Source organism: Nematostella vectensis, chromosome 7, assembly GCF_932526225.1.
Source record: "Nematostella vectensis chromosome 7, jaNemVect1.1, whole genome shotgun sequence".
Classification (NCBI taxonomy): domain Eukaryota; kingdom Metazoa; phylum Cnidaria; class Anthozoa; order Actiniaria; family Edwardsiidae; genus Nematostella; species Nematostella vectensis.
The window spans coordinates 6442753-6470402 of NC_064040.1; the positions used below are offsets into that span (position 1 = coordinate 6442753).

General features: G+C 41.3%; 3 protein-coding genes across 6 annotated transcripts; all 3 read left to right on the plus strand.

Annotated features, from left to right (window-relative positions):
* The first annotated feature begins 144 nt into the window (after window positions 1-144).
* Window positions 145-12723, plus strand: LOC5520726 (pyruvate carboxylase, mitochondrial). Of its 2 annotated transcripts, none has more exons than XM_048729709.1 (17): window positions 145-318; window positions 1308-1776; window positions 2202-2598; window positions 2972-3275; window positions 4242-4404; window positions 4754-4936; window positions 5161-5385; window positions 5648-5894; window positions 6672-6907; window positions 7155-7316; window positions 7571-7820; window positions 8009-8253; window positions 8498-8677; window positions 9136-9232; window positions 9367-9533; window positions 9740-9868; window positions 12086-12723. In XM_048729709.1, the coding sequence occupies exons 2-17, from the start codon at window positions 1417-1419 to the stop codon at window positions 12341-12343; spliced, it is 3603 nt and encodes a 1200-aa protein (XP_048585666.1). In that variant the 5' UTR covers window positions 145-318; window positions 1308-1416; the 3' UTR covers window positions 12344-12723. The 2 variants fall into 2 exon arrangements, with proteins under 2 accessions (XP_048585666.1, XP_048585665.1); XM_048729708.1 differs by having other exon boundaries at window positions 1406-1776.
* A 676-nt stretch (window positions 12724-13399) lies between these two features.
* LOC5520727 (tRNA 2'-phosphotransferase 1) lies at window positions 13400-17065 on the plus strand. 2 transcript variants are annotated; one of them, XM_048730252.1, is made up of 7 exons: window positions 13400-13572; window positions 13671-13755; window positions 14041-14210; window positions 14334-14438; window positions 14748-14877; window positions 16596-16706; window positions 16958-17065. In XM_048730252.1, the coding sequence occupies exons 1-7, from the start codon at window positions 13543-13545 to the stop codon at window positions 16978-16980; spliced, it is 654 nt and encodes a 217-aa protein (XP_048586209.1). In that variant the 5' UTR covers window positions 13400-13542; the 3' UTR covers window positions 16981-17065. The 2 variants fall into 2 exon arrangements, with proteins under 2 accessions (XP_048586209.1, XP_048586208.1); XM_048730251.1 differs by having other exon boundaries at window positions 16596-17065.
* A 690-nt stretch (window positions 17066-17755) lies between these two features.
* On the plus strand, window positions 17756-27519 carry LOC5520839 (inactive pancreatic lipase-related protein 1). Of its 2 annotated transcripts, none has more exons than XM_048730250.1 (11): window positions 17756-18557; window positions 19395-19508; window positions 19944-20008; window positions 20080-20304; window positions 21077-21222; window positions 22376-22526; window positions 24564-24752; window positions 25153-25392; window positions 26051-26171; window positions 26713-26871; window positions 27375-27519. In XM_048730250.1, exons 3-11 carry the CDS (start codon window positions 19957-19959, stop codon window positions 27451-27453), a joined length of 1362 nt encoding a protein of 453 aa, XP_048586207.1. In that variant the 5' UTR covers window positions 17756-18557; window positions 19395-19508; window positions 19944-19956; the 3' UTR covers window positions 27454-27519. The 2 variants fall into 2 exon arrangements, with proteins under 2 accessions (XP_048586207.1, XP_048586206.1); XM_048730249.1 differs by lacking the exon at window positions 17756-18557 and adding an exon at window positions 18909-19220.
* Window positions 27520-27650: the final 131 nt, after the last annotated feature.

Consider the following 27650-nt stretch of genomic DNA (forward strand, 5'->3'; position numbering starts at 1 on the left):
ACTTCCAAAAGTCCTAATTTATCTACAAATTGGGATTTTTGTGATGGCATTACAACCGCCCTTTTAAAACAAACACCGAATCCTCATATGGACTTCGACCCATCACGCGGGAGTCCTGCGGGATTCACACAGGTAACGCTGGCCACCCGCTCGCAGGCGTAAGCTGGTCGAAGGTCATCGCGTGGAACAGGGACCGGTTCGATTCTAGGTTCATTCTTTTCGGGTCCAGCAAAGGACACCGTTTTTGCATGGTTCAAATACGGGGTCCTGCTCTTGCTTGATTTGAAACCATTGATTTCCTGCCTACAGTTTGTCAAGGTATTTAATTGTAATAGTAATTCTTACTCACAGCGTACGAAAATTTGCTTTGCCAAGCATGGTATCCAAAACGAGGCTCCCGAAATGACATGCTTACTTCTATGTGCTCTGTTATCAGAAGCTACATATGGTGATCCAATTTGATTATACAACTTTTTCTTGACATTTTAGAGGACTTTTCTCAATTACCTGTTGCTTTTTTATGAGTATGGTTTGAAAATAAACCTTGCGTGTAAGATCAGTTTTATAGAACGCTCCATGATAAAAATTAGTAGGATACATATCACGAGCGCTTTTACGAAAAGGAGTAAGCCATTCATTTATCCACGAGCAAGCCATGACTTTAACTCTGTAATGATTACCGTATTTAACTTTTATTTTACGGGTTGAGTTTATAATCGAGAAATTCTGCCGAACTAGTTTGACAATGATTATATGTACAATTCTTTGTTGTTAGTGTATTTTGTACACGCAGACAGAATGCAAATTACTATCCTCCGATGGAGTGTTACTAACGATTTTAGCGCTTTTCTTGTTGTTTTTCGTACGCGAGTTTATTATTTATGAGGTCCAGTTTTTGACACTGCATTAAAAAACAAAGCCATTGTTTTACTTAAATTTTGTTGTTAAAAAATCCTTGAAACTGAATACTGCAAATACTCTCGTCTTGCTATAGAAAATCTTAATTTCGTAGTATTTGCTATTTTAAACAGCCAAACATAAAGCTTAGATGATGTTAAGACCTTAAATAGTTTAAAGTTTGCTGTTTAAATTTATTATTCATTAGTGTCAAGTTTTTTAAAAGAATCCTAAGCTCCTGTTCATTGTTATACTATGTAAGGTTTAAATAATATTTGGATTGTTTTTTATTGTTTAATTTGAAACTAAACTTTTAGCTCCATCCATTGATTTAGATCCAATTCATTTTTAAAATGAATATTTTTGATGAGGTCTTGGCATAAATATTTTCATTTTCACTTATTCACCAGGATCTTATTCAGTTTCAAATGCAGTGACTGAAGCAGAATCACATTTCATCTTCACCTGGGTAGACCAAATTTCGTTACAAATTTGTCTTCTTTTACAGAATAATACACTATGCTTCGTATTAGTGCAGCTTCTGCCAAGCGCATAGCCCAACAGCAATTCTCTCGCCCTGCTGGGATCCAAACCACATGCCGGTACATCCATGCTGCTAACACACTACGTCAGGATGCAAAAAAGAGAGACCCTCCCAAACATGAGATCAAAAAGATCCTGGTTGCAAACCGCGGAGAAATCGCAATCCGTGTGTTCCGTGCCGCAACAGAGGCTGGTATAAGGACCGTTGCTATCTACTCGGAACAGGATGCCAACCACATGCACAGGCAGAAAGCAGATGAGGCGTATCTTGTCGGGAAGGGGATGCCACCAGTTGCTGCTTACTTGAACATTCCTGAGATTATACGGATTGCTAAGGTATTTATTAATGTTTCCAGTTTGTTTATTTGTTTTTCTCTTTGCAAGATGTCATTATTCAAATGTTAGAAAATCAGCTTATTTGTATGTGCCATAAGCACAAATAGGGAATTGCCCCTAGGTAGTAGGTTTGTGTCACTTTTAGAACAAGATTTTATGATTTTTAATGAAATTTATTCTTTTTTTTCCCTTAAGCTGCACCTGACCACTGTGTATTATTCTCCTGTACTATTTGGAACAAAAAGTTGAAAATTAAGCCATTTATTGTATGCTGCTGTATGCCAATGTATAAAAAGCACTTCTCTCCCATGACAGTCTTAAGCAACCAGTACTTTTCTAATAGTATCAAGCAGTATTCAGATTTGAAAATATTTTGCCATATGTGATTTCTATGTCTGGGTTGACGTGATTTCCTTCACTCTCAGGAGCGGGAGTGTGATGCTATCCATCCAGGATATGGCTTCTTATCAGAGCGAGCAGACTTCGCACACGCCTGCACCAAAAGCGGAGTCATCTTCATTGGTCCCTCACCACAGGTAGTCCACATGATGGGTGACAAGCTGGAGGCTCGTAAGATGGCAATAAATTCAGGGGTGCCTGTGGTGCCAGGAACTGAGAATCCAATCAGGACGGCAGAAGAAGCCAAGCAGTTCTGTGAAGAGCATGGGCTTCCTGTCATTACTAAGGCAGCCTACGGAGGTGGAGGGCGTGGTATGAGGGTTATATGGAAGATGGAAGACGTGGAAGAATTCTTCAACCTTGCAAGTAATGAGGCATATGCAGCATTTGGTGACGGCTCAATGTTTATTGAGAAATTTATTGGTAAGTTTTTTTTAATAATTCTGAGAACTCTTATCGTTATTTTCTTTCTCCTTGGGACATTACTTAGATTCACCAAGCTCCTTTAAGACCCTGCTCTTATAGCAAAAACCTAAATGTAGAGTCAAGAATTGAGTTTTGATTAAATTTTCATGAATTAAAAACATTGTCATGGTGACCTAGTCCAAAGCTCTTCCCTTAGAAGCTGCATTTTTAGCAGCCGTGTTGGAGGGTGATTTGTACTTGCTAAAAAAGGTTATTTTTCCCTCTTTGATCTCTCTTCTTCACTTTACAGCTAAAACCTGGTGATGGTGAATGGGGAATGCTTACTAACATGCAATGACTAAATGTATATAGTTCTTTTTCAATTTGACAGAGAAACCAAGGCATATTGAAGTCCAAGTGATGGGTGATAATTATGGCGATGTAGTGCATCTGTTTGAGCGAGACTGCTCAGTCCAGCGTCGACATCAGAAGGTCATTGAGATCGCTCCAGCTCCTCACCTTGATGACGCCATCAGGCAGACTCTGACTGAGGATGCTGTGCGGCTGTGCAAGGCTGTCGGGTATTCTAATGCTGGAACAGTGGAGTTCTTACTGGATCAGGAAGGGAACCATTACTTCATTGAAGTAAATGCTAGACTGCAGGTTGAGCACACAGTCACAGAGGAGATCACAGGGTAAGCAGCTCATTGGTTTAAAGGCAGACCTAGGCAAAGGTTTAAATCCATGTGTGCAGCTTTAAACAGCTCACTGCACCAGTATTGTTAAGAAAACAAATGGCACTGTTGGGAGATATAGCACCATGCAGCATAAAGTACAAACAACAGCAAAGTAAATGGTAGGCTGCAGGTTGAGCATATGGTTACAGAGGAGATCACAGGGTAAGGATCAGGGAAAGGGATTTAGTGTAATGCTAAAATAGGACATCCATCTGATGCTAAGCTCGGTTGCCCATGGGGCTTTAGTATTATCTTTGTTCTTAAGGGAGGGTGCTAATTTTAAGGGGGGCATATTGAAAGCTTTGCACTAAAATCAATGTTTACAGTGATAAATTCATGTTTGCTTAAGTAACGGTCCAGCTAAGAGGGGACCGCAAAATATGCATGGAATTGGCATGTAAAAAGTGTCTTTGTTAATACTAGAAATTTGATTGGCCGAGACACAGAATTCAAACATAAGTTACACTTAAAACAAGATTTTACCTAATGTTTTTTCAATATTTATTGTAAGGGATTATTATTTTTTGTAATAACAGGGCTTTCATTAACTTTCAGAGCAGGCGGTGGAGATTGATAGTAGTGGGTCGAAGTTATTTTATCTTTTTAGTTCAAGACTTTAAAAAAAAAATTAGCCGGCTCTCGGTGGTAAATAGCCGGCGCTTCTGCCAGAGAAAGTTGATGTGGGGAACCTTGTTAAAATTAGAAGAGAAAAAAAACTATTGTCCTTGCTCCATCTGGAAAGGATATATTAGGGAGCACATTTTCCACATAATTTCCTCAAAATCTTACTATATTCTACATGTTCTTACCAGTATGTTTTGTATAAAAAGATCCTATATGGGGAAAGCTTTTTGCCACAGAACAATGGGACCTTGGTTCCTTCTTGCATGAATGATTCCTATTTTTTGCCTTACATGTTTTCAGTGTTGACCTGGTTCGTGCACAGATAGGCGTGGCTGAAGGGAAGACACTTGGTGAACTTGGACTGGTCCAGGATAACATCAAGATCACAGGTGCTGCCATCCAGGCTCGAGTCACCACCGAGGATCCTGCCAACAACTTCACGCCTGATACGGGCAGGATCGAGGTTAAAGAGACAATTTTTTTTTTCAATTTTCAACCTTTACAATAAAATGCCATTCCCTGTAAAAAAGAGCCTACCTCTATTGTCTTTATACCCATATGTATACAACCCAATATGACCCCCCTGGATAATAACTAAGGCAATAACTCTGTTTGCTATATAGTGGATACGATCCTGTTTTTATAACCGTTAAATTTAGGGATCTGTTTTGATGTAATTGTTCCAAAGTTCTTCTGTTCTCCCTTTTTAAATGCTTGAGAGCTTAAGCTACAGGGTTTTCTAAGTGCTGTGGATATAGGGACTTGTTGTGTGGTTTATATACCCTAATATGAATCCTTACCTTGTTTCGCAGGTGTTCCGTAGCGGTGAGGGCATGGGCATCCGGTTGGATGGCTCTTCTGCTTTCGCTGGTGCCGTCATCTCGCCTCATTATGATTCACTGCTTACCAAAGTCATTGCACATGCAAATAGCCATCGGGAAGCTGCCACCAAGCTTCATCGCTCACTGAGAGAATTTAGAGTTAGAGGCGTCAAGGTTGGTATGCGAAACATTCAAATTACATTTGACAGCTACATAAAGATATCCCATATTGTTTTTTTATTTGAGAAAAGCACATAAAATATGTGCAGAAAAAAAATTATGCAGTCTTCTTAGAAACATAATTCCAAGGTTCAAGGCGATTATTAGATGTTTCTAAGAAGTGTTAAACGGCAAATTCTAGTAGATTATTAGAAAACTAATGTTCCCTCTTCACCCAGACCAATACAGAATTCATCCGCAACGTCCTCCAGCACAAAGACTTCCTGGACGGTCACGTGACCACCGACTTCATCCTTGAAAATCCAGACATGCTTAAAGTTGGCAAGGGACAGAACCGTGCCCAAAAGCTACTCAAACATATTGGCAACATTATGGTCAATGGACCTGTTACTCTTGGGGCGACTGGACTAAAGCCTTCACGAATCGACCCCAAGGTCCCAGAGGTTAGTGTATGGTTGTATGTATTTTAGGTGGTCTTCTTAGCATGAAGCATGTGCTGTAAGGGCTTGATGAAGGGTTTAATTCAAAGCTTACTTTCGCCTATATTTTGACCTAATCACAATTAAAAATTTGCTTTAAATTAGTGATACTGTGTGTTGACAAAATCATTTAGTGCAAGGGTCGCTGATGCTTTTTGAAATAGCATGTTACGTTAGGCCATCTCAACAGACGACTTCTGCAAAGACTTGTTGTCATTCCCTTTAGGTACCGGTACAGAACTCTCCGTCGTATATTCGTCCCAGTGGATTTAGGGATCTTTATCTGCATAAAGGTCCTCAAGGCTTTGCCTCAGCCGTCCGAAAATTGGACCGTCTACTGATAACGGACACGACATTCCGTGACGCACATCAGTCGCTCCTTGCCACTCGTGTTCGGACACACGACATGGTGAAGATCGCACCTTTCGTCTCGCACTACTTCGCTAACGCCTTTAGCTTGGAATGCTGGGGAGGTAAATAGCGGTCTGCCACTCTTATGTTGTTGTTGAGAATGTAACAACTATTTGCAAGGAAATATATAAAAAAAAAAACATTCATGCTTAGAGTGGGGTATTTTGTTTTTCCAGTTACTCGCTTGAATTAAGTTTTTGGTTTGTGCAACAACAGGTAGCCCTGTTGATATTTACGGTAAACATAGTGAGGTATGTCAAAACATTTTTTTCTACCTTTCACTTCGTTCTGGTAAAAGTTCAAATCGTGAATCTTGAATCTTGAAAAAGGCGCTTTAATACGGCCAAAGAACACGCAAAAAGTTAATATAACAACACTAAACTACACACATCTTTTCAACAAGTTTTTTTTTTTTCACTAATTTTGTTTTTCGCCCTATGTTTACGGTAAATATCATGAGGGACAAATAAAGAGCTTGGACTTCCTGTGATGCAACACCTTATTTTTATTTTTTGATACCTAATTTGGTAAATTATAGCCCGCCTGCAGGCGGTAGTCAGTCTTATCATCGCGGAAAACGCGCTTTGTTCGATGATCGGACGCCATCTTGTATTTTGAGCCGCTTGGTTCCTGGGGGCGAGCGTCCGTTTTGCCCAAAATACAAGATGGCCTAGATACCTAGATAAATCAAAGGATAATAATTCATAGCCATTCTAAAAAGTGAAATGAGCTACAACCGAAAAAGTAAAAAAAAAAAAGACCTGGTGGCTTTCTTAACTTTTTTACTGAGCCCTCAGATGAATGATTCTATATATCTATGTATTTCTTCGCATTCGCAGGTGCCACGTTCGACGTTGCCTTACGATTTCTGTACGAGTGTCCCTGGGACCGACTGACAGAGCTTCGAGAGCAGATTCCCAACATTCCGTTCCAGATGCTCCTCCGCGGCGCAAATGCTGTCGGGTACACCAGCTACCCTGACAACGTGGTCTATCAGTTCTGTCAAAAAGCCACAGACCGAGGCATGGACATTTTCCGAGTTTTTGATTCCCTGAATTATTTACCCAACTTACAGGTAAGAAAAAAAAAAGGAATAACCTAGCTTACTTCTCCCGTTCTTGTAGACCTGTATTTTCTAACTGCTTTTCCGAGGGCTTCTTAAAGTCGTAACAGTCGTAATGGTCGCAGCAGTCGTCTACGGTTCGCAACTTTCTTCACCTACCTTCGGACCAATCTATCTGCATGTTTACTAACGTTTTTTTTGGTTACATTTTTGGATTTTTCCACTAATTATTATAATTATTTCTTATACATGTCTGTAGTTGGGAATCGACGCCGCAGGCCAGGCCGGTGCTATCGTCGAGGCTGCCATCTCGTACACTGGAGACGTCACAGACCCCTCCCGCACAAAGTACAACATCGATTATTACATGGATCTTGCGTCAAAACTTGCCAAGTCGGGCACCCACATCCTCTGCATTAAGGTAAGATCTCACAACTTTTCATAGCATGCGCTTATGCAAGAATCTGAAAAATGAAATTAAAACAAGTAATCACCACTTTTATTTATGAATTATTTATAGTCAATGAGCTCTACTCTTAGTAACATTTTGTCCAGATAAACTGTGTGGTGCGGACTAGCTTTTTCTCTAGTTACTACTTACTGTATTTCATAAGGCGCATGCGTTCAAGCGTCTGTTCCCCATTACGGATTGACTTCAAACCGTAAATCATTTAGGACATGGCCGGTCTGCTCAAGCCCAAAGCTGCCACTCTCCTGATTGGCTCCCTGCGTGCCCAGTTCCCTAAACTCCCGATCCACGTGCATACCCATGATACCGCGGGGGCAGGAGTGGCGTCTATGTTGGCCGCGGCGGAGGCTGGTGCCGATGTCGTGGACGTCGCCGTTGACTCAATGTCTGGTATGACGTCACAGCCTAGTATGGGAGCTGTTGTTGCCGCTCTGGAGGGCACGGAACTCGAAACAGGTGAGATATATCAAGTAGAAATTGTTTTTTTTTTTTTTTTCGTGTTTTGACGCCGTTATTCTGAATAAACATGTCTGATAGTGGACTTCTTCAATTGGCTAATGGGTAAAGTAAGGCTCATGAGTCAGCCTTCTTTTCAGGTCTTTGAGAAGCTCGAGTATTGTAAATCATCTATTATTTCTTTTTAGGTATTGCTATGCAATCCGTACACGATTACAGTGCCTACTGGGAGCAAGCTCGACTTTTATACGCGCCATTCGAAAGCACAGTGACAATGAAGAGCGGTAACTCCGACGTGTACGAAAACGAGATTCCGGGCGGACAGTACACCAACCTACACTTCCAGGCATATAGTCTCGGCCTGTCGGACCAGTTTTCCGACATCAAAAAGAAATATGCCACAGCAAACAAACTTCTTGGTGACGTCGTAAAGGTATGGACAAGACTGCTAAATAAAGAAGCGCCAAACTTTACAAACTGAAAATGATATTTATAGAGGGCAAAAATGACCATACTGAAAGCCGGTTTAGATTTGCTCATGGCTCTCAAGAGTTTAAGTGTCAGCCAGTCTCTTGAGTTATATAGGGCGGCTGGCTTAATAGACCCTTCAATGACAACAGCTTTATCGGTAGTTCTATCCCTGTATTGCAATATCTTTTGTATCTTTTTTCGTTAAGGTAACGCCCACGTCAAAGGTGGTGGGTGACTTGGCGCAGTTCATGGTTCAGAACAATCTGGACGAGAGAGACGTGCTGGAGAAAGCTGATGAGCTGGACTTCCCTTCCTCCGTAGTCGAGTTTATGCAAGGCTACTTGGGAGAGCCCCACGGGGGATTCCCTGAGCCACTTAGATCAAAGGTACGTCCTTTGGAACAGAAAGATTCTTTTACCGTAGATTCTTTTCCTGCTAAGATGGACTCTACCTCTTCAGTGGTCGAGTTCATATGAGACTATTCCTTGGAAGAATCCCAGAGCAGGATTTCCTAAGCCTCTTATGTCCTGACCTGGATGAGTTAGACTTGCCATATTTCCCGATAACGTCTGTACAATGCTACTGTATATGAACTTTAATTGATCGTAATGAAATTTGTGCAAAAGTAGGGGTGATGGTCCCCACCTTTCCTTGTAATGTTTGAGCGTATATCCAGATGCCTGCTATCTATATCCAGATATCTGCTACAACCCCTTAATATAATGGACACTTTTCCAATTGAATTTTATTTTCCAACAGAACCTCTATCAAGCAATCCCCGCACATTCCTCTTGATTTCCGATGGATGTTCCAGTGTTACTAACTTTTTACTTTGTGATGTCAGATTATCAAGGATAAGCCGACTATCAAAGGAAGACCAGGAGAAACGCTTCCTCCATTCGATTTCGAAACTCTTGAGACCAAGCTGAAGGAAGAATTTGGTAAGTTCACATACACTGTAAGAAGAGATTCCCAGAAGTATGGTTATTATTTAATGTTTTTTTTTAAACAAAATAGTCAAAATTATTAAAAATGAGTATGTATGTTATGCCTTAATCTTGTTTTCTATTTCCAGGCGATCATAGCATCCGTGATGTGGACGTGTTGAGCGCTGCGCTTTATCCCAAGGTGTTTCATGACTACATGGTGTTCAAGAAAGAATTCGGGCCCGTCGAGGGGCTACCCACGAGGCTGTTCTTAAACGGACCAGAGATCGGAGAGGAATTCCAAGTCCAACTTGAGGTAAGAGGTTGATCATTGTTTTATTCCAAAGCCATGAAAGTCTCACTCACGTGTAATATGTTGATTCCTCGTTTTTACTCAATGCAATTATATACTACTTTAATTGATTTCGTGTATGCTTTTTTCCATTTATTCGCCTCTTTTTCTTTGCTTCATCTTGTAGCTGGATGTAAAAGTAAATAGCATACCTTATTGTTATCTTACAGGCCGGTAAAGTACTGCACCTGAAGGTCTTAGCAGTGGGAGATCTCTTGCCTAATGGCAATAGAGAGGTGTTTTGTGAGATGAACGGCCAGCTCAGATCCGTCATGATCCATGATAAGGGCGCTACTAAGGTAATACTTTTACTAGTCAGGAGGGCAACACGGCTACTAGAGTAATACTTCTACTGGTCAGGAGGGCAACACGGCTACTAGGGTAATACTTCTACTGGTCAGGAGGGCACCACCGCTACTAAGGTAATACTTCTACTGGTCAGGAGGGCACCACCGCTACTAAGGTAATACTTCTACTAGTCAGGAGGGCAACACGGCTACTAAGGTAATACTTCTACTAGTCAGGAGGGCAACACGGCTACTAAGGTAATACTTCTACTAGTCAGGAGGGCAACACGGCTACTAAGGTAATACTTCTACTAGTCAGGAGGGCAACACCGCTACTAAGGTAATACTTCTACTGGTCAGGAGGGCAACACCGCTACTAGAGTAATACTTCTACTAGTCAGGAGGGCAACACGGCTACTAAGGTAATACTTCTACTAGTCAGGAGGGCAACACCGCTACTAAGGTAATACTTCTACTGGTCAGGAGGGCAACACGGCTACTAGAGTAATACTTCTACTAGTCAGGAGGGCAACACGGCTACTAAGGTAATACTTCTACTGGTCAGGAGGGCAACACCGCTACTAAGGTAATACTTCTACTGGTCAGGAGGGCAACACCGCTACTAAGGTAATACTTCTACTGGTCAGGAGGGCAACACCGCTACTAAGGTAATACTTCTACTGGTCAGGAGGGCAACGCGGCTACTAGGGTAATACTTCTACTGGTCAGGAGGGCAACACGGCTACTAGAGTAATACTTCTACTAGTCAGGAGGGCAACACGGCTACTAGAGTAATACTTCTACTGGTCAGGAGGGCAACACCGCTACTAAGGTAATACTTCTACTGGTCAGGAGGGCAACACCGCTACTAAGGTAATACTTCTACTGGTCAGGAGGGCAACACCGCTACTAAGGTAATACTTCTACTGGTCAGGAGGGCAACGCGGCTACTAGGGTAATACTTCTACTAGTCAGGAGGGCAACACGGCTACTAGAGTAATACTTCTACTAGTCAGGAGGGCAACACGGCTACTAGAGTAATACTTCTACTGGTCAGGAGGGCAACACCGCTACTAAGGTAATACTTCTACTGGTCAGGAGGGCAACACCGCTACTAAGGTAATACTTCTACTGGTCAGGAGGGCAACACCGCTACTAAGGTAATACTTCTACTGGTCAGGAGGGCACCACGGCTACTAAGGTAATACTTCTACTGGTCAGGAGGGCAACACCGCTACTAAGGTAATACTTCTACTAGTCAGGAGGGCAACACCGCTACTAAGGTAATACTTCTACTGGTCAGGAGGGCAACGCGGCTACTAAGGTAATACTTCTACTAGTCAGGAGGGCACCACCGCTACTAAGGTAATACTTCTACTAGTCAGGAGGGCAACACCGCTACTAAGGTAATACTTCTACTAGTCAGGAGGGCAACGCGGCTACTAAGGTAATACTTCTACTAGTCAGGAGGGCACCACCGCTACTAAGGTAATACTTCTACTAGTCAGGAGGGCAACACCGCTACTAAGGTAATACTTCTACTGGTCAGGAGGGCAACACCGCTACTAAGGTAATACTTCTACTAGTCAGGAGGGCAACACGGCTACTAAGGTAATACTTCTACTAGTCAGGAGGGCAACACCGCTACTAAGGTAATACTTCTACTGGTCAGGAGGGCAACACGGCTACTAAGGTAATACTTCTACTGGTCAGGAGGGCACCACGGCTACTAAGGTAATACTTCTACTGGTCAGGAGGGCAACACCGCTACTAAGGTAATACTTCTACTGGTCAGGAGGGCAACACCGCTACTAAGGTAATACTTTTACTAGTCAGGAGGGCAACACCGCTACCAAGGTAATACTTAGGAGGGCAACACCGCTACTAAGGTAATACTCCTACTAGTCAGAAGGGCAACACTGTACTAAGAGTCTGCTTTCAGTAAGACAGCCATTAAAGTGAGACACCTTGTCTGTTTGTAAGGAAATGTTCTTAAAGCAGAGCCATTACGGTTAAAAACCTATTTGCTAGACAGGAGACAACCAAAAAGGTAAGGCTCTTAACAATTAGAGAGATGAGTGTCATTGAAGTAACCCTTCAGAATAATCAAGCAATCAAACAAGGTACCCATTAAAATATGCTTTTATAAACCATGACAGTCAATAAGGTAAAGACATGGCCATCCATAGTTCCTTCGGCTCTTTTGACACACGTTTTATCTCTCGTTAGACCCTGACTCTTCACCCTAAGGCCGACAAGGGCGTCAAGGGTTCCGTAGGCGCTCCCATGCCCGGCAAAGTTGTAGGCGTTCGCGTCAAAGAGAACGAAGTCGTCAAGAAAGGCATGCCTTTGGTCGTACTAAGCGCGATGAAGATGGAGACGAACGTCAGCGCTCCAATCGATGGCATCGTGAAAAAGATATCAGTGTCTCTAAACAGTAACGTGGAGGCCGGAGATCTTTTGATTGACATTGAACCTGAGCAGTAATCCGTCTGACCCTAGATAAAATCATCGTCCTTCCCTTCTTCTCTTGCCTTTTCCTTAAGGAAGGAATAGACTGGAGGGAACTGCTGGTGACAATGGCACTGTATGTAAGGCATTGGGGTGTTAAAGTGCTGTTTAATCTTCAGCTTCACGTTTAGAGAAAAGTTGGGCGATGTTAAACAGTAGAATATTCCTCTTAGGCGTTTCGTAAGACAAATATTTATGTTAACTAGCACTGAATCCCTCTAGAAGATTTAGAATCTTCCTGTTAATGGTATAATATATTTTTTGGTAATTTGGTAAAAACAACATCGGAGAAGCACTGGGAAATATACGTACACAATGCATGTATTTAACAAAGAAAAATAAAGAAATGAAATACTTGTTTTTGTTCCTTTTTTTCTTGCCCTTGTACTTTATGTTGCATATTAAAAACGGGCGATTTGTTATCTCTGTTTCCCAAACGATATAAACAGACAAACAAATAGACTACTCCTTTTTTTATTCTATTAATTAACTATAGTGAACTATTTCGGAGCTTGTAAGGGAACAGGCTGATATCCCTAGTAACTCCAATTCGCTGCGACCTGATCCTCTGATGCTGTTTAACGGAACGATTACAAGCATAAATACAATGCTTCTGATTTCGTTCTCGCTTCGGCACGAAACACAAGGGTTCGAGAAATTATTATTTTTTTTCAAACCGAGTCGGCATAATTGCCAACGCATCATTCCTTCAAAATATAACTGCCCCAGCAACTGCTCGTTCTTTAGGGCAAAATCCGGTCGTTTTGAATCTCGTAGGGTGGACAAAACGCTCGAAAAACAATTTTAAAACTCTTCCTCGACCAACTCGCAGGCATTTTCTCGTACTAAAGGTCGTTGATACGACGCGTTGAAGGATGTACAACTCTCAGAGACCGGAGTGAACGGCTAGAACAATAGTCTGCCGGCAGGCTCTCCTTTTTTCCCCTCCCCCCAGTCCCCCTTTCCTTCCCATGAGCCTCAACAACAGCTTTGAATGGGATTCCTGTGCTGTTAAAACAGCTCATCACAGGTATCCCGTAAGTCGATGTAATATTCTTGGATGTGGTGCAAGATATCAACATTATGGTTTTTTCCCCACGAAAACGCCGAGTCTAGTAGGACTATTGACTATGTTTCCCTGATAACTCCATAGACACAGAACTAGGAGAGATAGAATGGCTAACAGAAACCATGGAACAAGAAAGGTAAACAAACTATAAAGAGCTTTGAAGTAAAAAGTTTGTAAGTATGTGCGGCTTCCTGTTTTTTTTTATTTTGTTTAATATTTTCTATGCTATTGTAGAACAGCCATGATATAAAACTGTCCAAGGCTTTGTCTTATATCTGCCGACATGGGGCCGCCAAAGAGGGGCTTCAGATGAATTTTGGTCAGTATTACCAAAATAGCCATAATGGCGTACGTTTACTTAATTATATTCAACTAACTGCTTCTTGTCCTCTAAACTTTCAGTTTGAAATTTTGCGTCGAAAATGATAAAAAGGGTCGCGTCATTAGCAATAGGAATGATAAATATAGGCCCAATATTATGTTTTTATTGAAACAAGCCATAAGGGGTGTGGGGTGAGTAAAAGATGTGAGAGGAGGGTTTGTGACCTATCCCTGTATAATTCACAACTCATTCAAATTTATTGGTTGTTACCCTGTGTTTTAGGAGGGTTAATATTCGTAGATGAGATCCTCAAGCTAAGGCAATTTTGTCAGTTCACTGAGGAAGATGTCAGAAGAGTTGTGAAGGACAATGATAAACAGCGATTTGTTCTTGCAACTGATGAAGATAGTGGTCGGTTACAGGTAGCGGCAAGTCAGGGGCATACCATGGAGGTGAGGTCATCAGTAAAAACTGACTTTCGGAGGGGGGGACTGGTAATGTGGGACAGACTTCACTAACAGAAAAAGTGACTTTAACTGATGAGTTGTTTCACTTTGTTTTCTGATGCTACAAAGGTTCAAGGACTGGATCTTTCCCCTATCACGGACAAAGACATGGACAAGTATCCTACAGTCATCCATGGTACCTATTTAAATTCTTGGCAGTCAATAAAGAAACAGGTAAACTAGGCAGAGGCTACCTTTTGTTAGTATGCAAGGGGGTAACTAAAAAATGGCATAAGGGGTAACTAAAAGGCACAACCAAAGGTTTAAATAGAATAACACAACCAATTTAATGTATAAAATAAAGAAGAGATAAATATTGATCATCAAAGTGGTATGAAAAACACTTATAAAAGCAAGTGGTTTTACTGTTGTTTCGTGCATTAAACTTTTGTTTAAAATGACTATGCCATGAATTTCTCATTATGAGCAGTAAACCTGTCTGGTAAGAGAAATTATTATTATCCTTATTATTTGAACTAATAGGGACTGTCACGCATGGCTAGGAATCACATTCATTTTGCCCCTGGTGTACCAGGCGAGGAAGGTGTCATCAGCGGCATGCGCTCAAGCTGTCAGTTACTGATCTATATCAACCTCAAGAAGGCACTAAATGGTATGCATCATCAACTCCCTTTAGATAAGGGTGAAGAGTTTGGTTAAAGATAAACTATTATGAGTACTATATCATGATGTTGATATGAAAATGACAATGAGGCAAAATAATGGGACAGCAATGGTGATGGTGGCATGATTATTATGATGGTGATAATGATTATAACAAAGTGCACAATTATTTTTATGGTGATTTAATAAGGATGACAAAAAGCATGATTTTTATGATGTTGATATTGATTATGATGACAGTGTGCATAATTATCATGATGAGGATAATGGCGATGATCATGACAAAGTACATGATTATTATAATGGTGATAATTATGATAATGACAAAGGGCTTGATTATGACAATGATGATGACAAAAGGCATGATTGTTATGACGGAGATAATGATGATAATGACAAAAGGCATGATTGTTATGATGGTGATAGTTACGATAATGGCAAAAGGCATGATTGTTATGATGGTGATAATTATGATAATGACAAAGGGCTTGATTATGATGGTGATAATGGCAAAGGGCGTGATTATGATGGTGATAATGATGAAGATGACAAAAGGCATGGTTATTATGATGGTGATAATGATGAAGATGACAAAGGGCATGGTTCTTATGATGGTGATAATGATGAAGATGACAAAGGGCATGGTTATTATGATGGTGATAATGATGAAAATGACAATGGGCATGGTTATGGATGATGGTGATGATGATAATGATGAAAGGGCATGATTATTATGATGGTGATAATTATGATAATGACAAAGGGCGTGATTATGATGGTGATAATGGCAAAGGGCGTGATTATGATGGTGATGTAAGGAATATGACAAAGGGCATGATTATTATAATGGTGGTATTAATTATGATGACAAAGGGCATGGTTGTTATGATGGTGATAATGATGAAGATGACATAGGGCATGGTTATTATGATGGTGATAATGATGAAAATGACAATGGGCATGGTTATGGATGATGGTGATGATGATAATTATGAAAGGGCATGATTATTATGATGGTGATAATTACGATAATAACAAAGGGCGTGATTATGATGGTGATAATGGCAAAAGTGATTATGATGGTGATGTAAGGAATAAGACAAAGGGCATGATTATTATGATGGTGGTATTGATTATGATAACAAAGGGCATGGTTATTATGATGGTGATAATGATGAAGATGACAATGGGCATGGATATGGATGATGGTGATGATGATGATGATGGCGAAAGGGCATGATTATTATGATGCTGATAATGATGATAACGACAAAGGGCATGATCATTAAAAGAGATGATAATGGAGATAGTTATTGAGTAGTACTATATGTGACAGGATGAGAGTGTCAATAAAGTTGAACATTGACAGAAGTTACTGTATGTGATTATATGAAAAACAATAAAACTAATGACGATAATGGCGATGATTGTGATGATGATGTTAGCCTTCTCCGGTGCCTTATCAACATGCATCTCAATTCAAAAAGAGGCAAAGAATGAAAAAGTAGCATGATTAAGGGCTTGTCAAAAGACAAAACATTACAGTCCTAGTCCCAGCCCTAGTCCTAGTCCTTGAAGCCTTAAAATGCAGAAAGCCCATTTATCTAAAAGAGTTATAGATACTTTTTTATGCCTGGAGGAGGCTAAAATATGATGGTATCCTCTTGATATTATGAAACAGTTTTTGCTTTGTTTGTCTGTTTTTAGATGGATATGAGTTTTTTACATCTACAAACAATGTGATATTGTGCCCAGGGAATGTAGATGGCCTACTTCCACCTTGCTACTTTGACCAAGTCATCCAACTCAAACCAGTCAGTAAGTTTAAAAGAATGTTGACGTTTATTTTCAAGAAAAATTTGGAATAACCATCCAAACATGAAGTTTGATGCTTGTGTAGCAATATTTAACCGAAAAACTCGGTTTACTTGCTTGAATTAATCGATGGAAGTAGAATCTTTGTGTAACTCTTTGAATTTTAAATAAATTGGAGAAGTTAAAATGTTAAAATACATTAGTCACCAGCAGCAGTCTAGTTGCCTAACAAGATACCTTGTTTTGTGTTTCAGGGCAAATTCTGTCTGTTTATTAAAAAAAACTGTACTTAATGTGTACTACTGAAACCTAAATAAATCAAGATCTGATGAGCAAAATAAAAAAAAATGGCTTAAAACAAAGTCTAAAGAGTTTCTTGAGTTCCTTGATGGATGTTTGTCCGTCGATACATCGAGGACCATCTATTCATCCTGTGGGCTGTGGAGAGCCCAATCTTCGCCCGGAACGGTCTCTGGCAGTAAGAACAAGGAATGATGGAAGCTGCTGCAGTGATTGCTGGCTCTGCTTCGCCTGGCCTGCCTCCCTTCTACACCGATCCTGTTGGCCTTGCTGCTTTGTCACACTTGTGTACAGCTGAACGCCATGCTCCTCAGTCTTGGGTAGCCTGCTCCCATGGGCCATGGTTGATGTTTAAAGCCTTTAGAACAGTTTCGCCTTGAAGTGCCCAGAAGTTTCTACTTCTAGTGATCTTACTACAGTAGAAGCTTGTGTTTCTCAGCTGCAGGACTCTAGGATGGTCCATTCTTAATGTGTATTAGGATTTTTTTAAACGCGAAGCGCTTAGAACATGGTTTTCTTGGGGGGAGGGGGGGGGGGGTGCGAAATCCGAAAAAGTGGAACTAATTTTTCCAGGGGGGGGGGGGGTGAGTTCTCTGAACACCCAGGGTTTTTATGCTATTGCAGTATTGCCACAGGATGTTTATTGTCGGATTTGGCTACATACCAGACTGATCTAGCTTATACTTTATAGTTTTGTCTACAAATAGCACGTCTATTGAGAACCGAAAGTGGACATTCGGCCGTTGTGGGGTTGTGTGTTCGCACCCCCTGGGTACGGGCCTGTTCCTGTATAAGCACAATACAAATTCTTCATATTACATCTTACAGTTTTATCGTTGAAACCATGCCTCTTCGATTTTGTTTTTCACCTTAAATAATTACCACTACTGAAACTCATTTTTAAGAACGTTTTCTTCCTGATGATATTTACATAGAGCCCAACGGCTGTGTGTGCTTCGGGCATCAATTATATAAAGAACAAAGCCTTAGGGTAAAGCACATTTAATAGAGGGGTGAAGAGTGGCGCCAATGATGCGCCCCGTGTGAGTGATGGAAAGTTTGTTATTTTGAGCAGCGCATCTTTTGAGGGAACGCAGACATCGCGAAACTCAACATCTTCCCTTGTGAGTGAAAGTCTTCTCCCGTGTGGATATTGCTGAATATGTTGTACGAACATTGCTTTCTCTCGTACAAAGATCGTTCTCTTTTTTTCGTACTTTTTATTCCTACCTAATTTAAAGAAATGATACTTTAAAAAAGTAAAAACGTTTGAACTCTGACTCTTGGTGTCAACAGTACCTGCACACTTATTTAGATCTAAACGTTCTGCTATACATAATGTCCATGCCTTGTTTACTTCAGAAATATAAACATTTTCATCCTTCTTTTGGCTAATTTAAAATTTGTGTTCGTGTTGTCAAATCCACAATTGCCACGTTCTGCAGCTCTACAAACATCATCTTATTAACGCTCGCTTGTGACAGTGTAGATAAAATAGTTAAAAAGATTAAGTCATCTGTGATCGTCCCATTCTGCCACTGCACGCTCTGGCAGGTGAGTTCCAAATGAGTGTAAAGCGGTTTACTATGTAAAATAATTGGCCACCGTTACCCCTTTTTCTGTAATCTTGTTATTATCTCTCATAGTGATTATCACAGTAGCCCATTATATTGGATTATATTTTATGCTAAACGCTGAACACAATTAAGGTTTAATCACTTAGTAGCGAAGTTGGTGTTGTTATGGATACCACCTCATCCGTTTTTTCTCCTAATATTATTTTTGTCCTGCTTTTCCTTTTGTTGTTTGCTCCTTTTCCTTTCGCTATTTTGTCCTAGATTTTGTTGTTTTGTCGTACTCTTTTCTTATTTGTTTTCTCCCACTTTTAATTTGGGTTGTTTTCTACTAGTTTTCATTTGGGTTGTTTTATCGTACTTTCCATTTCGTTGTCAACTTGATTGCGTAATAGATACATTAGGCTTTGGCGACTGAATTTGACAAATTCGAGATATAAAAACTCAAAATACTTTTATTACTCGGGCTTCCTACGAAGGAGAGCCCGAGTTATGATTTGGGAATTTTTTTGTTTTCGTTTCCGACGAATTGCCGCGTCGCCCCAATTCTATCCTCTTCGATCGTGATTGGTTGAGTTAATCACGTGTCGAGCCAGCCCCGTGCGTCAACAGGGCGCTTCCGAAATCTCCTTTCAAAGAAATGGTATGGCTTCTAATTCTGAGTCTAATACGTGCAATGCACTTGAATACGCCACACCCAGCATTCACGGTTGACCCACACTAAAATATGTTTTCGGAACGGGTTAGGTTGTAAAGTTTTCTTAAAAAAGTTAACCACCTCAGAAAGACCAAAAAAGTCTTTTTTATGCCATTACAGTTCCATTGCACTTTCTTTCTCCGCCACGGGAATTTTACTAGCGGATTTGTCTACAAAAAGTCAAGTTCAACTTATGAGTTCAAGTTTGTTGCGGCTGAAAAATAATCGTATGCTGTAAGTGATGATAACGGGCGGATCTAGCTTTTCGCTAAAAAGCTTAGAGGGGGGGTTTGGCTCAGTGACAAAGGGAGGGGGTAATTTTTTTGTTACATATAACTTTCTGGGGGTCAGTACGCTGCCCTTACAAGCTGCAATTTGATTGGGCAAATGAACAATATCCGCACCTCGACACAAAGAACGAGAAGAATAGAGACAAAAGAACTCCTTTGTATAACACAGATAATAGGAGACAAAGCAGCTGCGTACTTACTTCTTTCTGGCAGCCCTAAGGGGGGGGGGGGGGGGGTTAAACCCCCTAGACCCGGTACTGGATAAAGTCTTGTACAAACAGCACTGAGGGAATATGGTAGGCATCACTGCTGCTTTGCCCTCTTCCTATAAAAACACACTCAGTCCATGCCCTGCGGCTTGTTTTTTTTTTTCTTTCAGGAGATATTAAAACATGCTGGTCCACATTTCCATCACTTTATCAATTCTTGGACTGGTCTCTTCAGGTTTGCAGACGTGGATATTTTCCTTTTTCAATCTTCTTCATTGTTTGATTGTTTTATTTTTGTCTTCTCAGACCAGGTCTGTTATGGAAAGTACGGCTGTTTTAGCGACGCTTCTCCATTCAGCCGCCCTTTCGTCCCGCTACCAGCCCCTCCTAGCAAAGTCGGCACCAGCTTTCAGCTATTCACGCGTAGTCATCCTCATCTTGTTTCCATTGACGACAGTGACGTAAAAAAGCTGAAGGCTTCGACATACGACGGGAAAAAAAGGACATTTGTCATAGCGCACGGATACACCGGTAAATACAGTCGATTGACAAAAGGTTGTCGTTAACAGGATTTGCGACTACGCGACAAGCCCGCATGTAAGCATGGGTAAAATCACTGAAGCGCCTAGCTGCAAATTAGCCAACGTGCATACTAAAGTTACGCGTTGGCTAATATATGCAGCTCGGCGCTTCAGTGGTTTTTTACCCATGCTTACATGCGGGCTTGTCGCGTAATCGCGAAGCCGGCACCTTTTGTCAACCGACTGTATATTTTTCTCTCCACCAGCACATGGTTATCATCATCAAATCATTGTCTTCGTTAGAAAGTCCCGGAACACCCACGTCCATAACCTTGATCTTTTATTGACTTTATGGTGATCATGATGATATTGGTATCATCATCCACTACAACCATACCAATTCACATATTCACATACATATCTACCAAAATATCATCAATTATTTTGCCGTTGTTGTTGATCATCATCATCATAAACAACGTTACATCAAGGTCGGGTCTAGGCAAGAGATCCCCTCCTCCTCCTCTTTTGAGAGAAGAACATGCTTTAGAATGAGTCGCCTTATGCTTTTAGGATTAACAAAAGCTGAAAATACCTGAATCTGCGCCTGCATATTCACAGTTTCAGTTTTATTTCGCCACAGTGTTCACTACAATCTCAACCGTAAACGTCATTTTATTCATCACCAAATTATTAGCAACTTTGTCATCATTATTTTTATCAGCAGCAGCAGCCTCGATCATCATTGAATGACAGTTTTGTATGTTTCTCGTCATTTTAAGAGTCCGGCTCGACACCTTGGGTAGGACACATGAGGCAAGCCCTTCTCCAGAAAGACGATGTCAACGTCGTGATCACAGACTGGGGGCCTGGGGCCGACGGGATGTACTGGCAAGCTACTGCCAACACCCGATTAGTGGGGGCACAGGTTTGCAACTCGTGTTTTGAAGAAAAATTAATATAGTTTTCGAAAATAAGTATTAGTTTGTTGCTTACCTCCCATTAGCCTGCCTTGCAGCCGAAACTAAATGCAGTTTTACACAGCCAAATTTAGTATTTCATATTCGCCCAGAATTCAAAATCCATTTCTCTCACGGGAATGGGGCGAAGTCATCTCACCTTACAGAACCAATGGCGGAATTAGCTGAACCACCGCGCCTATCCCATTCTTCTAATGTCTTCCTTTTCCTTATATGGCGAGATTGCAGAGGTCACTTTCCTGAATACCGCTGAGCTATCGCGCTAATTTCATTCCCTCAATGCTTTTCCCTTTCGTGTTCTGCTCATATTCCAGGCTGGTCAAGTTACTGAGTACTACTGATCTATCGCGCTAATTTCATTACCTCAATGCTTTTCCCTTTCGTGTTCTGCTCAGATTGCAGGCTGGTCAAGTTACTGAGTACTACTGATCTATCGCGCTAATTTCATTACCTCAATGCTTTTCCCTTTCGTGTTCTGCTCAGATTCCAGGCTGGTCAAGTTACTGGGTACTACTGATCTATCGCGCTAATTTCATTCCCTCAATGCTTTTCCCTTTCGTGTTCTGCTCAGATTGCAGGCTGGTCAAGTTACTGGGTACTACTGATCTGTCGCGCTAATTTCATTCCCTCAATGCTTTTCCCTTTCGTGTTCTGCTCATATTCCAGGCTGGTCAAGTTACTGGGTACTACTGATCTATCGCGCTAATTTCATTCCCTCAATGCTTTTCCCTTTCGTGTTCTGCTCAGATTCCAGGCTGGTCAAGTTACTGGGTACTACTGATCTATCGCGCTAATTTCATTCCCTCAATGCTTTTCCCTTTCGTGTTCTGCTCAGATTGCAGGCTGGTCAAGTTACTGGGTACTACTGATCTGTCGCGCTAATTTCATTCCCTCAATGCTTTTCCCTTTCGTGTTCTGCTCAGATTGCAGAGCTGGTCAAGTTACTGGGTACTACTGATCTATCGCGCTAATTTCATTCCCTCAATGCTTTTCCCTTTCGTGCTCTGCTCAGATTGCAGAGCTGGTTAAGTTACTGAGTACTACTGATCTATCGCGCTAATTTCATTCCCTCAATGCTTTTCCCTTTCGTGTTCTGCTCAGATTGCAGAGCTGGTTAAGTTCCTGAACAAGCAGACCGGAAACACACCTTCTTCCTTCACGGTGATTGGGTTCAGCTTGGGAGGTCACGTGGCCGGATATGCGGGAAGCCGGATCAAGAATACTACAGGACTGAAACTTGGCCGAATCAGTGGTAAGCAAATAGCTAACTTGGACAAACTCCTTACTATAGCACTACAGGACTGAAACTTGGCCGAATCAGTGGTAAGCAAATAGCTAACTTGGACAAACTCCTTACTATAGCACTACAGGACTAAAGCTTGGCCGAATTAATGGTAAGCAAATATCTAACTTGGACAAACTTCTTACTATAGCACTACTGGACTGAAGCTTCGACAAATTAGTGGTAAGCAAATAGCTAACTTGGACAAACTCCTTACTATAGCACTACAGGACTAAAGCTTGGCCGAATTAATGGTAAGCAAATATCTAACTTGGACAAACTCCTTACTATAGCACTACTTGACTGAAACTTGGCCAGATCAGTGGTAAACAAATAGCTAACTTGGACAAACTCCTTACTATAGCACTACAGGACTGAAACTTGGCCTAATCAGTGGTAAGCAAATATCTAACTTGGACAAATTCCTTACTATAGCACTACTGGACTAAAGCTTGGCCGAATCAGTGGTAAGCAAATAGCTAACTTGGACAAACTCCTTACAATAGCACTACTGGACTGAAACTTGGCCGAATTAATGGTAAGCAAATATCTAACTTGGACAAACTTCTTACTATAGCACTACTGGACTGAAGCTTCGCCAGATCAGTGGTAAGCAAATAGCTAACTGGGACAAACTCCTTACAATAGCACTACTGGACTAAAACTTGGCCAGATCAGTGGTAAGCAAATAGCTAACTTGGACAAACTTCTTACTATAGCACTACTGGACTGAAACTTGGCCGAATCAGTGGTAAGCAAATAGCTAACTTGGACAAACTCCTTACTAAAGCACTACTGGACTGAAACTTGGCCGAATCAGTGGTAAGCAAATAGCTTACTTGGACAAACTCCTTACTATAGCACTACTGGACTGAAGCTTCGCCAGATCAGTGGTAAGCAAATAGCTAACTTGGACAAACTCCTTACTATAGCACTACAGGACTAAAGCTTGGCCGAATCAGTGGTAAGCAAATAGCTAACTTGGACAAACTCCTTACTATAGCACTACAGGACTAAAGCTTGGCCGAATCAGTGGTAAGCAAATAGCTAACTTGGACAAACTCCTTACTATAGCACTACAGGACTAAGGCTTGGCCGAATCAGTGGTAAGCAAATAGCTAACTTGGACAAACTCTTTACTATAGCACTACTGGACTGAAACTTGGCCGAATCAGTGGTAAGCAAATAGCTAACTTGGACAAACTCCTTACTAAAGCACTACAGGACTAAAGCTTGGCCGAATTAATGGTAAGCAAATATCTAACTGGGACAAACTTCTTACTATAGCACTACAGGACTAAAGCTTGGCCGAATTAATGGTAAGCAAATATCTAACTTGGACAAACTCCTTACTATAGCACTACTTGACTGAAACTTGGCCGAATTAATGGTAAGCAAATATCTAACTTGGACAAACTTCTTACTATAGCACTACTTGACTGAAACTTGGCCGAATTAATGGTAAGCAAATATCTTACTTGGACAAACTTCTTACTATAGCACTACTGGACTGGAGCTTCGCCAGATCAATGGTAAACAAATAGCTTACTTGGACAAACTCCTTACTATAGCACTACTGGACTGAAGCTTCGCCAGATCAGTGGTAAGCAAAAATCTAACTTGGACAAACTCCTTACTATAGCACTACTGGACTGAAGCTTGGCCGAATCAGTGGAAAGCAAATAACTAACTTAGACAAACTCCTTACTATAACACTACTGGTCTGAAGCTTGGCCGAATCAGTGGTAAGCAAATAGCTAACTCGGACAATCTTGAGGCCTTGGTGATTATGTTCGCTAAAGAAGATCGATCGCATGCTTTAAAGGGGCTACTAAACGGACTTCAATTTGAACGAATTTTTGGAAGCAATTTCCCGCGAGACGCCTTAAGGGGCCATCAAAAAGTCAGATTCACAGTTGGGGGAGGCGAAAAAAGTTACGAATTATTACTTTTACAATACACTCCGCTTTGTATGCAAATCTCCGCAAGAATAAATTGCCTTCTTAGGTCTTGATCCAGCCGGTCTGTACTTCGTGAACGAGCACGTGGACGTAAGACTGGACCCGAGTGATGCTGAGTTCGTAGACGTGATGCACACTGACATGGATTTTGCTGGAACAAGTACACAGAGTGGGCACATTGACTTTTACCCGAACGGCGGCAAGAATCAGCCGGGATGCCGGGATATCGCAGACGGTAAGACACAGAAGGACAGGGTGAATGGGAAAAAGGAGAGAGGCAGGCTAAGGAAATAAAAACAAAGAGCGAGCTCATATGGGCCTAACGCTAATTGAAGGAACGTTCTGTCAGGGCGTCGAAATATAGCAGACGGTAAGAAAAAGAAGAGCATGGGGAATTAGAAAAAGAGGGTAGGCAGGCTAAGCGAGCTCATGGGCCTTACGCTTTTGCCAGAAGGTTCTTCGCCAGGTTGCTTGGATATCGCAGACACAGACAAAGAAGGATTATGGGTGAATGGGAAAAGAGGAGAGGCAGGCTACCCAGAACACCCAAAAATTTTCACTCACACAAATATCCCTTCAATGCGACCTTTTTGTTGTTTCCATACCTAACATGCTCTTTTCTCACCCTCTCAAAGGTCCCTCCAATGCGCTCAAATGCGACCACGTGCGTGCGCATGACTATTTCACCGAGTCCATCACGTCCCAGTGTGCAATGCGCGCTTTCCCATGCGCCTCTATGCACGACTTTGAGCGAGGGCTGTGCTTCGATTGTGTCAACAATCTGTGTCCGTCCGCTGGCTACAACGCTGTGAAGAGCAAAGGAAAGGCGAAAGGGAAATACTTCCTCTATACCAACAGGGATGAGCCGTTTTGCGGTAAGTGGGAACTGATGTTTTGCCAAACTGACGTTCATGCTTATCAGAAACACGTTCCTCACATCATCACAAGACTGTCAAAGTAGTCACGTAAGCGTGCGTAGTTTTGTAAAAGGCGTCATGAATCAAGTTTCGATCAAAGTAGGCCTAGGGCAAACGCCGTTCCAATTACAAACGCATTTTAATGGAGAGAAAACAATCGACTTTCCATTTGCATAAATTCACATTTGAAACGGCACATGAAAAGAAAGGCGTTTGGCTTTCAATCTCGATGATTATTTTGATATCGTTGATATCGTTCGTTATTGGATGAGGGGTAAAAAGTGGAAAAGGGCAATCGCCATGGTCATCCCAAAGGATAGCTGGATAAATGTTGAGAGGAAGCCCTCATCAACCCTTAACTACAATCCCGTAAGTGCTGGCTGTTACAATTGAATTAGAATATTTATATGTTGTTTATGGCCTTACCCCATTGGAAGGTTATTGGTTCGAATCCCATCGTCGCTCGATCTTATGGGATCTAGAATCAAACATAGATTTTTGTTTATTTCAATATCTTTTTCTCAGGACTCTATTGCTTGTGAAACCATCTCATTCAACATGTTTTTAATTCCAAAGAGGTTTTAAATTTCTTAAGATTCCACTTCTCGTGTTTCAGTTTTGCATTGCCGGGTGACCTTCAAGACAGGAAGGAAGTGGTATGGTGGCGGCACATCGACTCCAGTCCACATCGTGTTACATGGAAGTACCGGAAGCCACAGTCTGATCAAATTCAATGCGTAAGTGATCCTTTCTAGGCCATGACCATTATTTCTCCAGGGCGACAGTTTGTACGAACACCAGTACTAACACAGAACGTTACAATGCACAATTCCAAGAGACGGCAAATAGCGAGTCCAGCAAGAAAATGTAATCGAGTATCGCTACGTGATGCCACACTGGAAATATGTATGGAATGCTTGTTCCGACCAATCACTCGCAAGATATTCAAACAGTTAACTAGACACGTGTTTCAACAAGTCTCAGTGTCTAAATGCTCGCGTCTGATACGTGAGTAGACAATGAACATTCCACATATAATTTGTGTTCACGCTTTTACTGGTTGGGCTGTAAAGACATTGTCAGAAGCTATGGGGGGACTTTAGGGTAATAAACACACAAATGACAAGCATAGAGTTGGCATTTCTTATCTCTCCCTCCCCCTTCCCCCGCCACCTCGTTCTCACGACTCGTCAGGCTGACCTGGTCGCCCTAGGTACCCGAGGATGTCTCCCTACTTGCTAAAAACTGAGTGTTATCCTTTTTGATTGATAATTCCAGACGAAACATTCAAAAGGGATCTAGTGAATCGTTCGTTGCCCCAGTAACTACGGATCTTGGACCGCTGACCAGTATCGATGTGCGCAATAGGTTCTATGGCGTTTTTCCCCCGTGGTACCTCGAGAAAGTCGTGGTTGAGCCCGCGGTTGGAAGGCAAATGTAAGTGGTATTTCTTGCTAAAGCTCATATTGGCCTGTTTACTACTAGGGCAGAAAGGGAAAACCAATAACGAAGCGTGAATAATCCGTGACCAATCTCCGCAATTCAACTTTTCACTTTTCGGGCGAATTTAGCTCACTGAAAAATTAGAAAAATTTCCCAGTTATTAAAAAAACTTGGAAAAACTTCCAATTTAGATTTCTGCATTTCTGTTAGAGATTAGAAAACGTGTAGCAAAACGTGCCTTTTTGAGGCGGTAGAAACCGAGAAAACTCTTTGCCCAAAAAGTGAAAAGTAGAATTGCCGAAATTGGATGTTTTCTCGCCCTGCTTTGAGCACCCCGCTCAAGCGTAAAATATTAAATAGTGCCCAATGCGTCCTTTACTCTCAGGATCCAAGAATACTGAAAACAATCGTGATGATAAGGAAAAAGCTGAGTAAAAAATTAATTTAAAATAAATCTCAAATAAATCTCATTTTTGTTTCTTGTTTATATTTCACAGGTATAGTGGGTGTTTCAAAGCGAAAATTGACGGAAATGGCGTAGTTAGAAAACTCCAGCAGGGAGACCAAGCCTGCTAGTGTACCCATGAAAATGATTCCTCCAATGTCTTGTTTCTGGATTAAATAAAAATTTCCATTATACAACTGTGGGTACAGTATCGTGTTACTGTTATTCGGTCGGCGAAGAGCCAGATATATCAATATCATTATTAAATTCAAAAGCTTTACACATCTTACTCCGATTTACCCTCGTTCTGATAGAAACAAATACTTTA

Excerpts from the sequence above, each read along its gene's own strand:
- LOC5520726 (XM_048729709.1), top strand. The coding sequence starts at position 1,417 with ATGCTTCGTATTAGTGCAGCTTCTGCCAAGCGCATAGCCCAACAGCAA. Across the intron at positions 4,405-4,753 it reads CTGATACGGGCAGGATCGAG|GTGTTCCGTAGCGGTGAGGG; the intron begins GTTAAAGAGACA and ends CTTGTTTCGCAG. Across the intron at positions 6,908-7,154 it reads ATTATTTACCCAACTTACAG|TTGGGAATCGACGCCGCAGG; the intron begins GTAAGAAAAAAA and ends ACATGTCTGTAG.
- LOC5520727 (XM_048730251.1), top strand. The coding sequence starts at position 13,543 with ATGGCTAACAGAAACCATGGAACAAGAAAG. Across the intron at positions 13,573-13,670 it reads GAAACCATGGAACAAGAAAG|AACAGCCATGATATAAAACT; the intron begins GTAAACAAACTA and ends ATGCTATTGTAG. Across the intron at positions 14,878-16,595 it reads CCTCAAGAAGGCACTAAATG|ATGGATATGAGTTTTTTACA; the intron begins GTATGCATCATC and ends GTCTGTTTTTAG.
- LOC5520839 (XM_048730250.1), top strand. The coding sequence starts at position 19,957 with ATGCTGGTCCACATTTCCATCACTTTATCAATTCTTGGACTGGTCTCT. Across the intron at positions 20,009-20,079 it reads TCTTGGACTGGTCTCTTCAG|ACCAGGTCTGTTATGGAAAG; the intron begins GTTTGCAGACGT and ends TTGTCTTCTCAG. Across the intron at positions 26,172-26,712 it reads AGTCTGATCAAATTCAATGC|ACGAAACATTCAAAAGGGAT; the intron begins GTAAGTGATCCT and ends TGATAATTCCAG.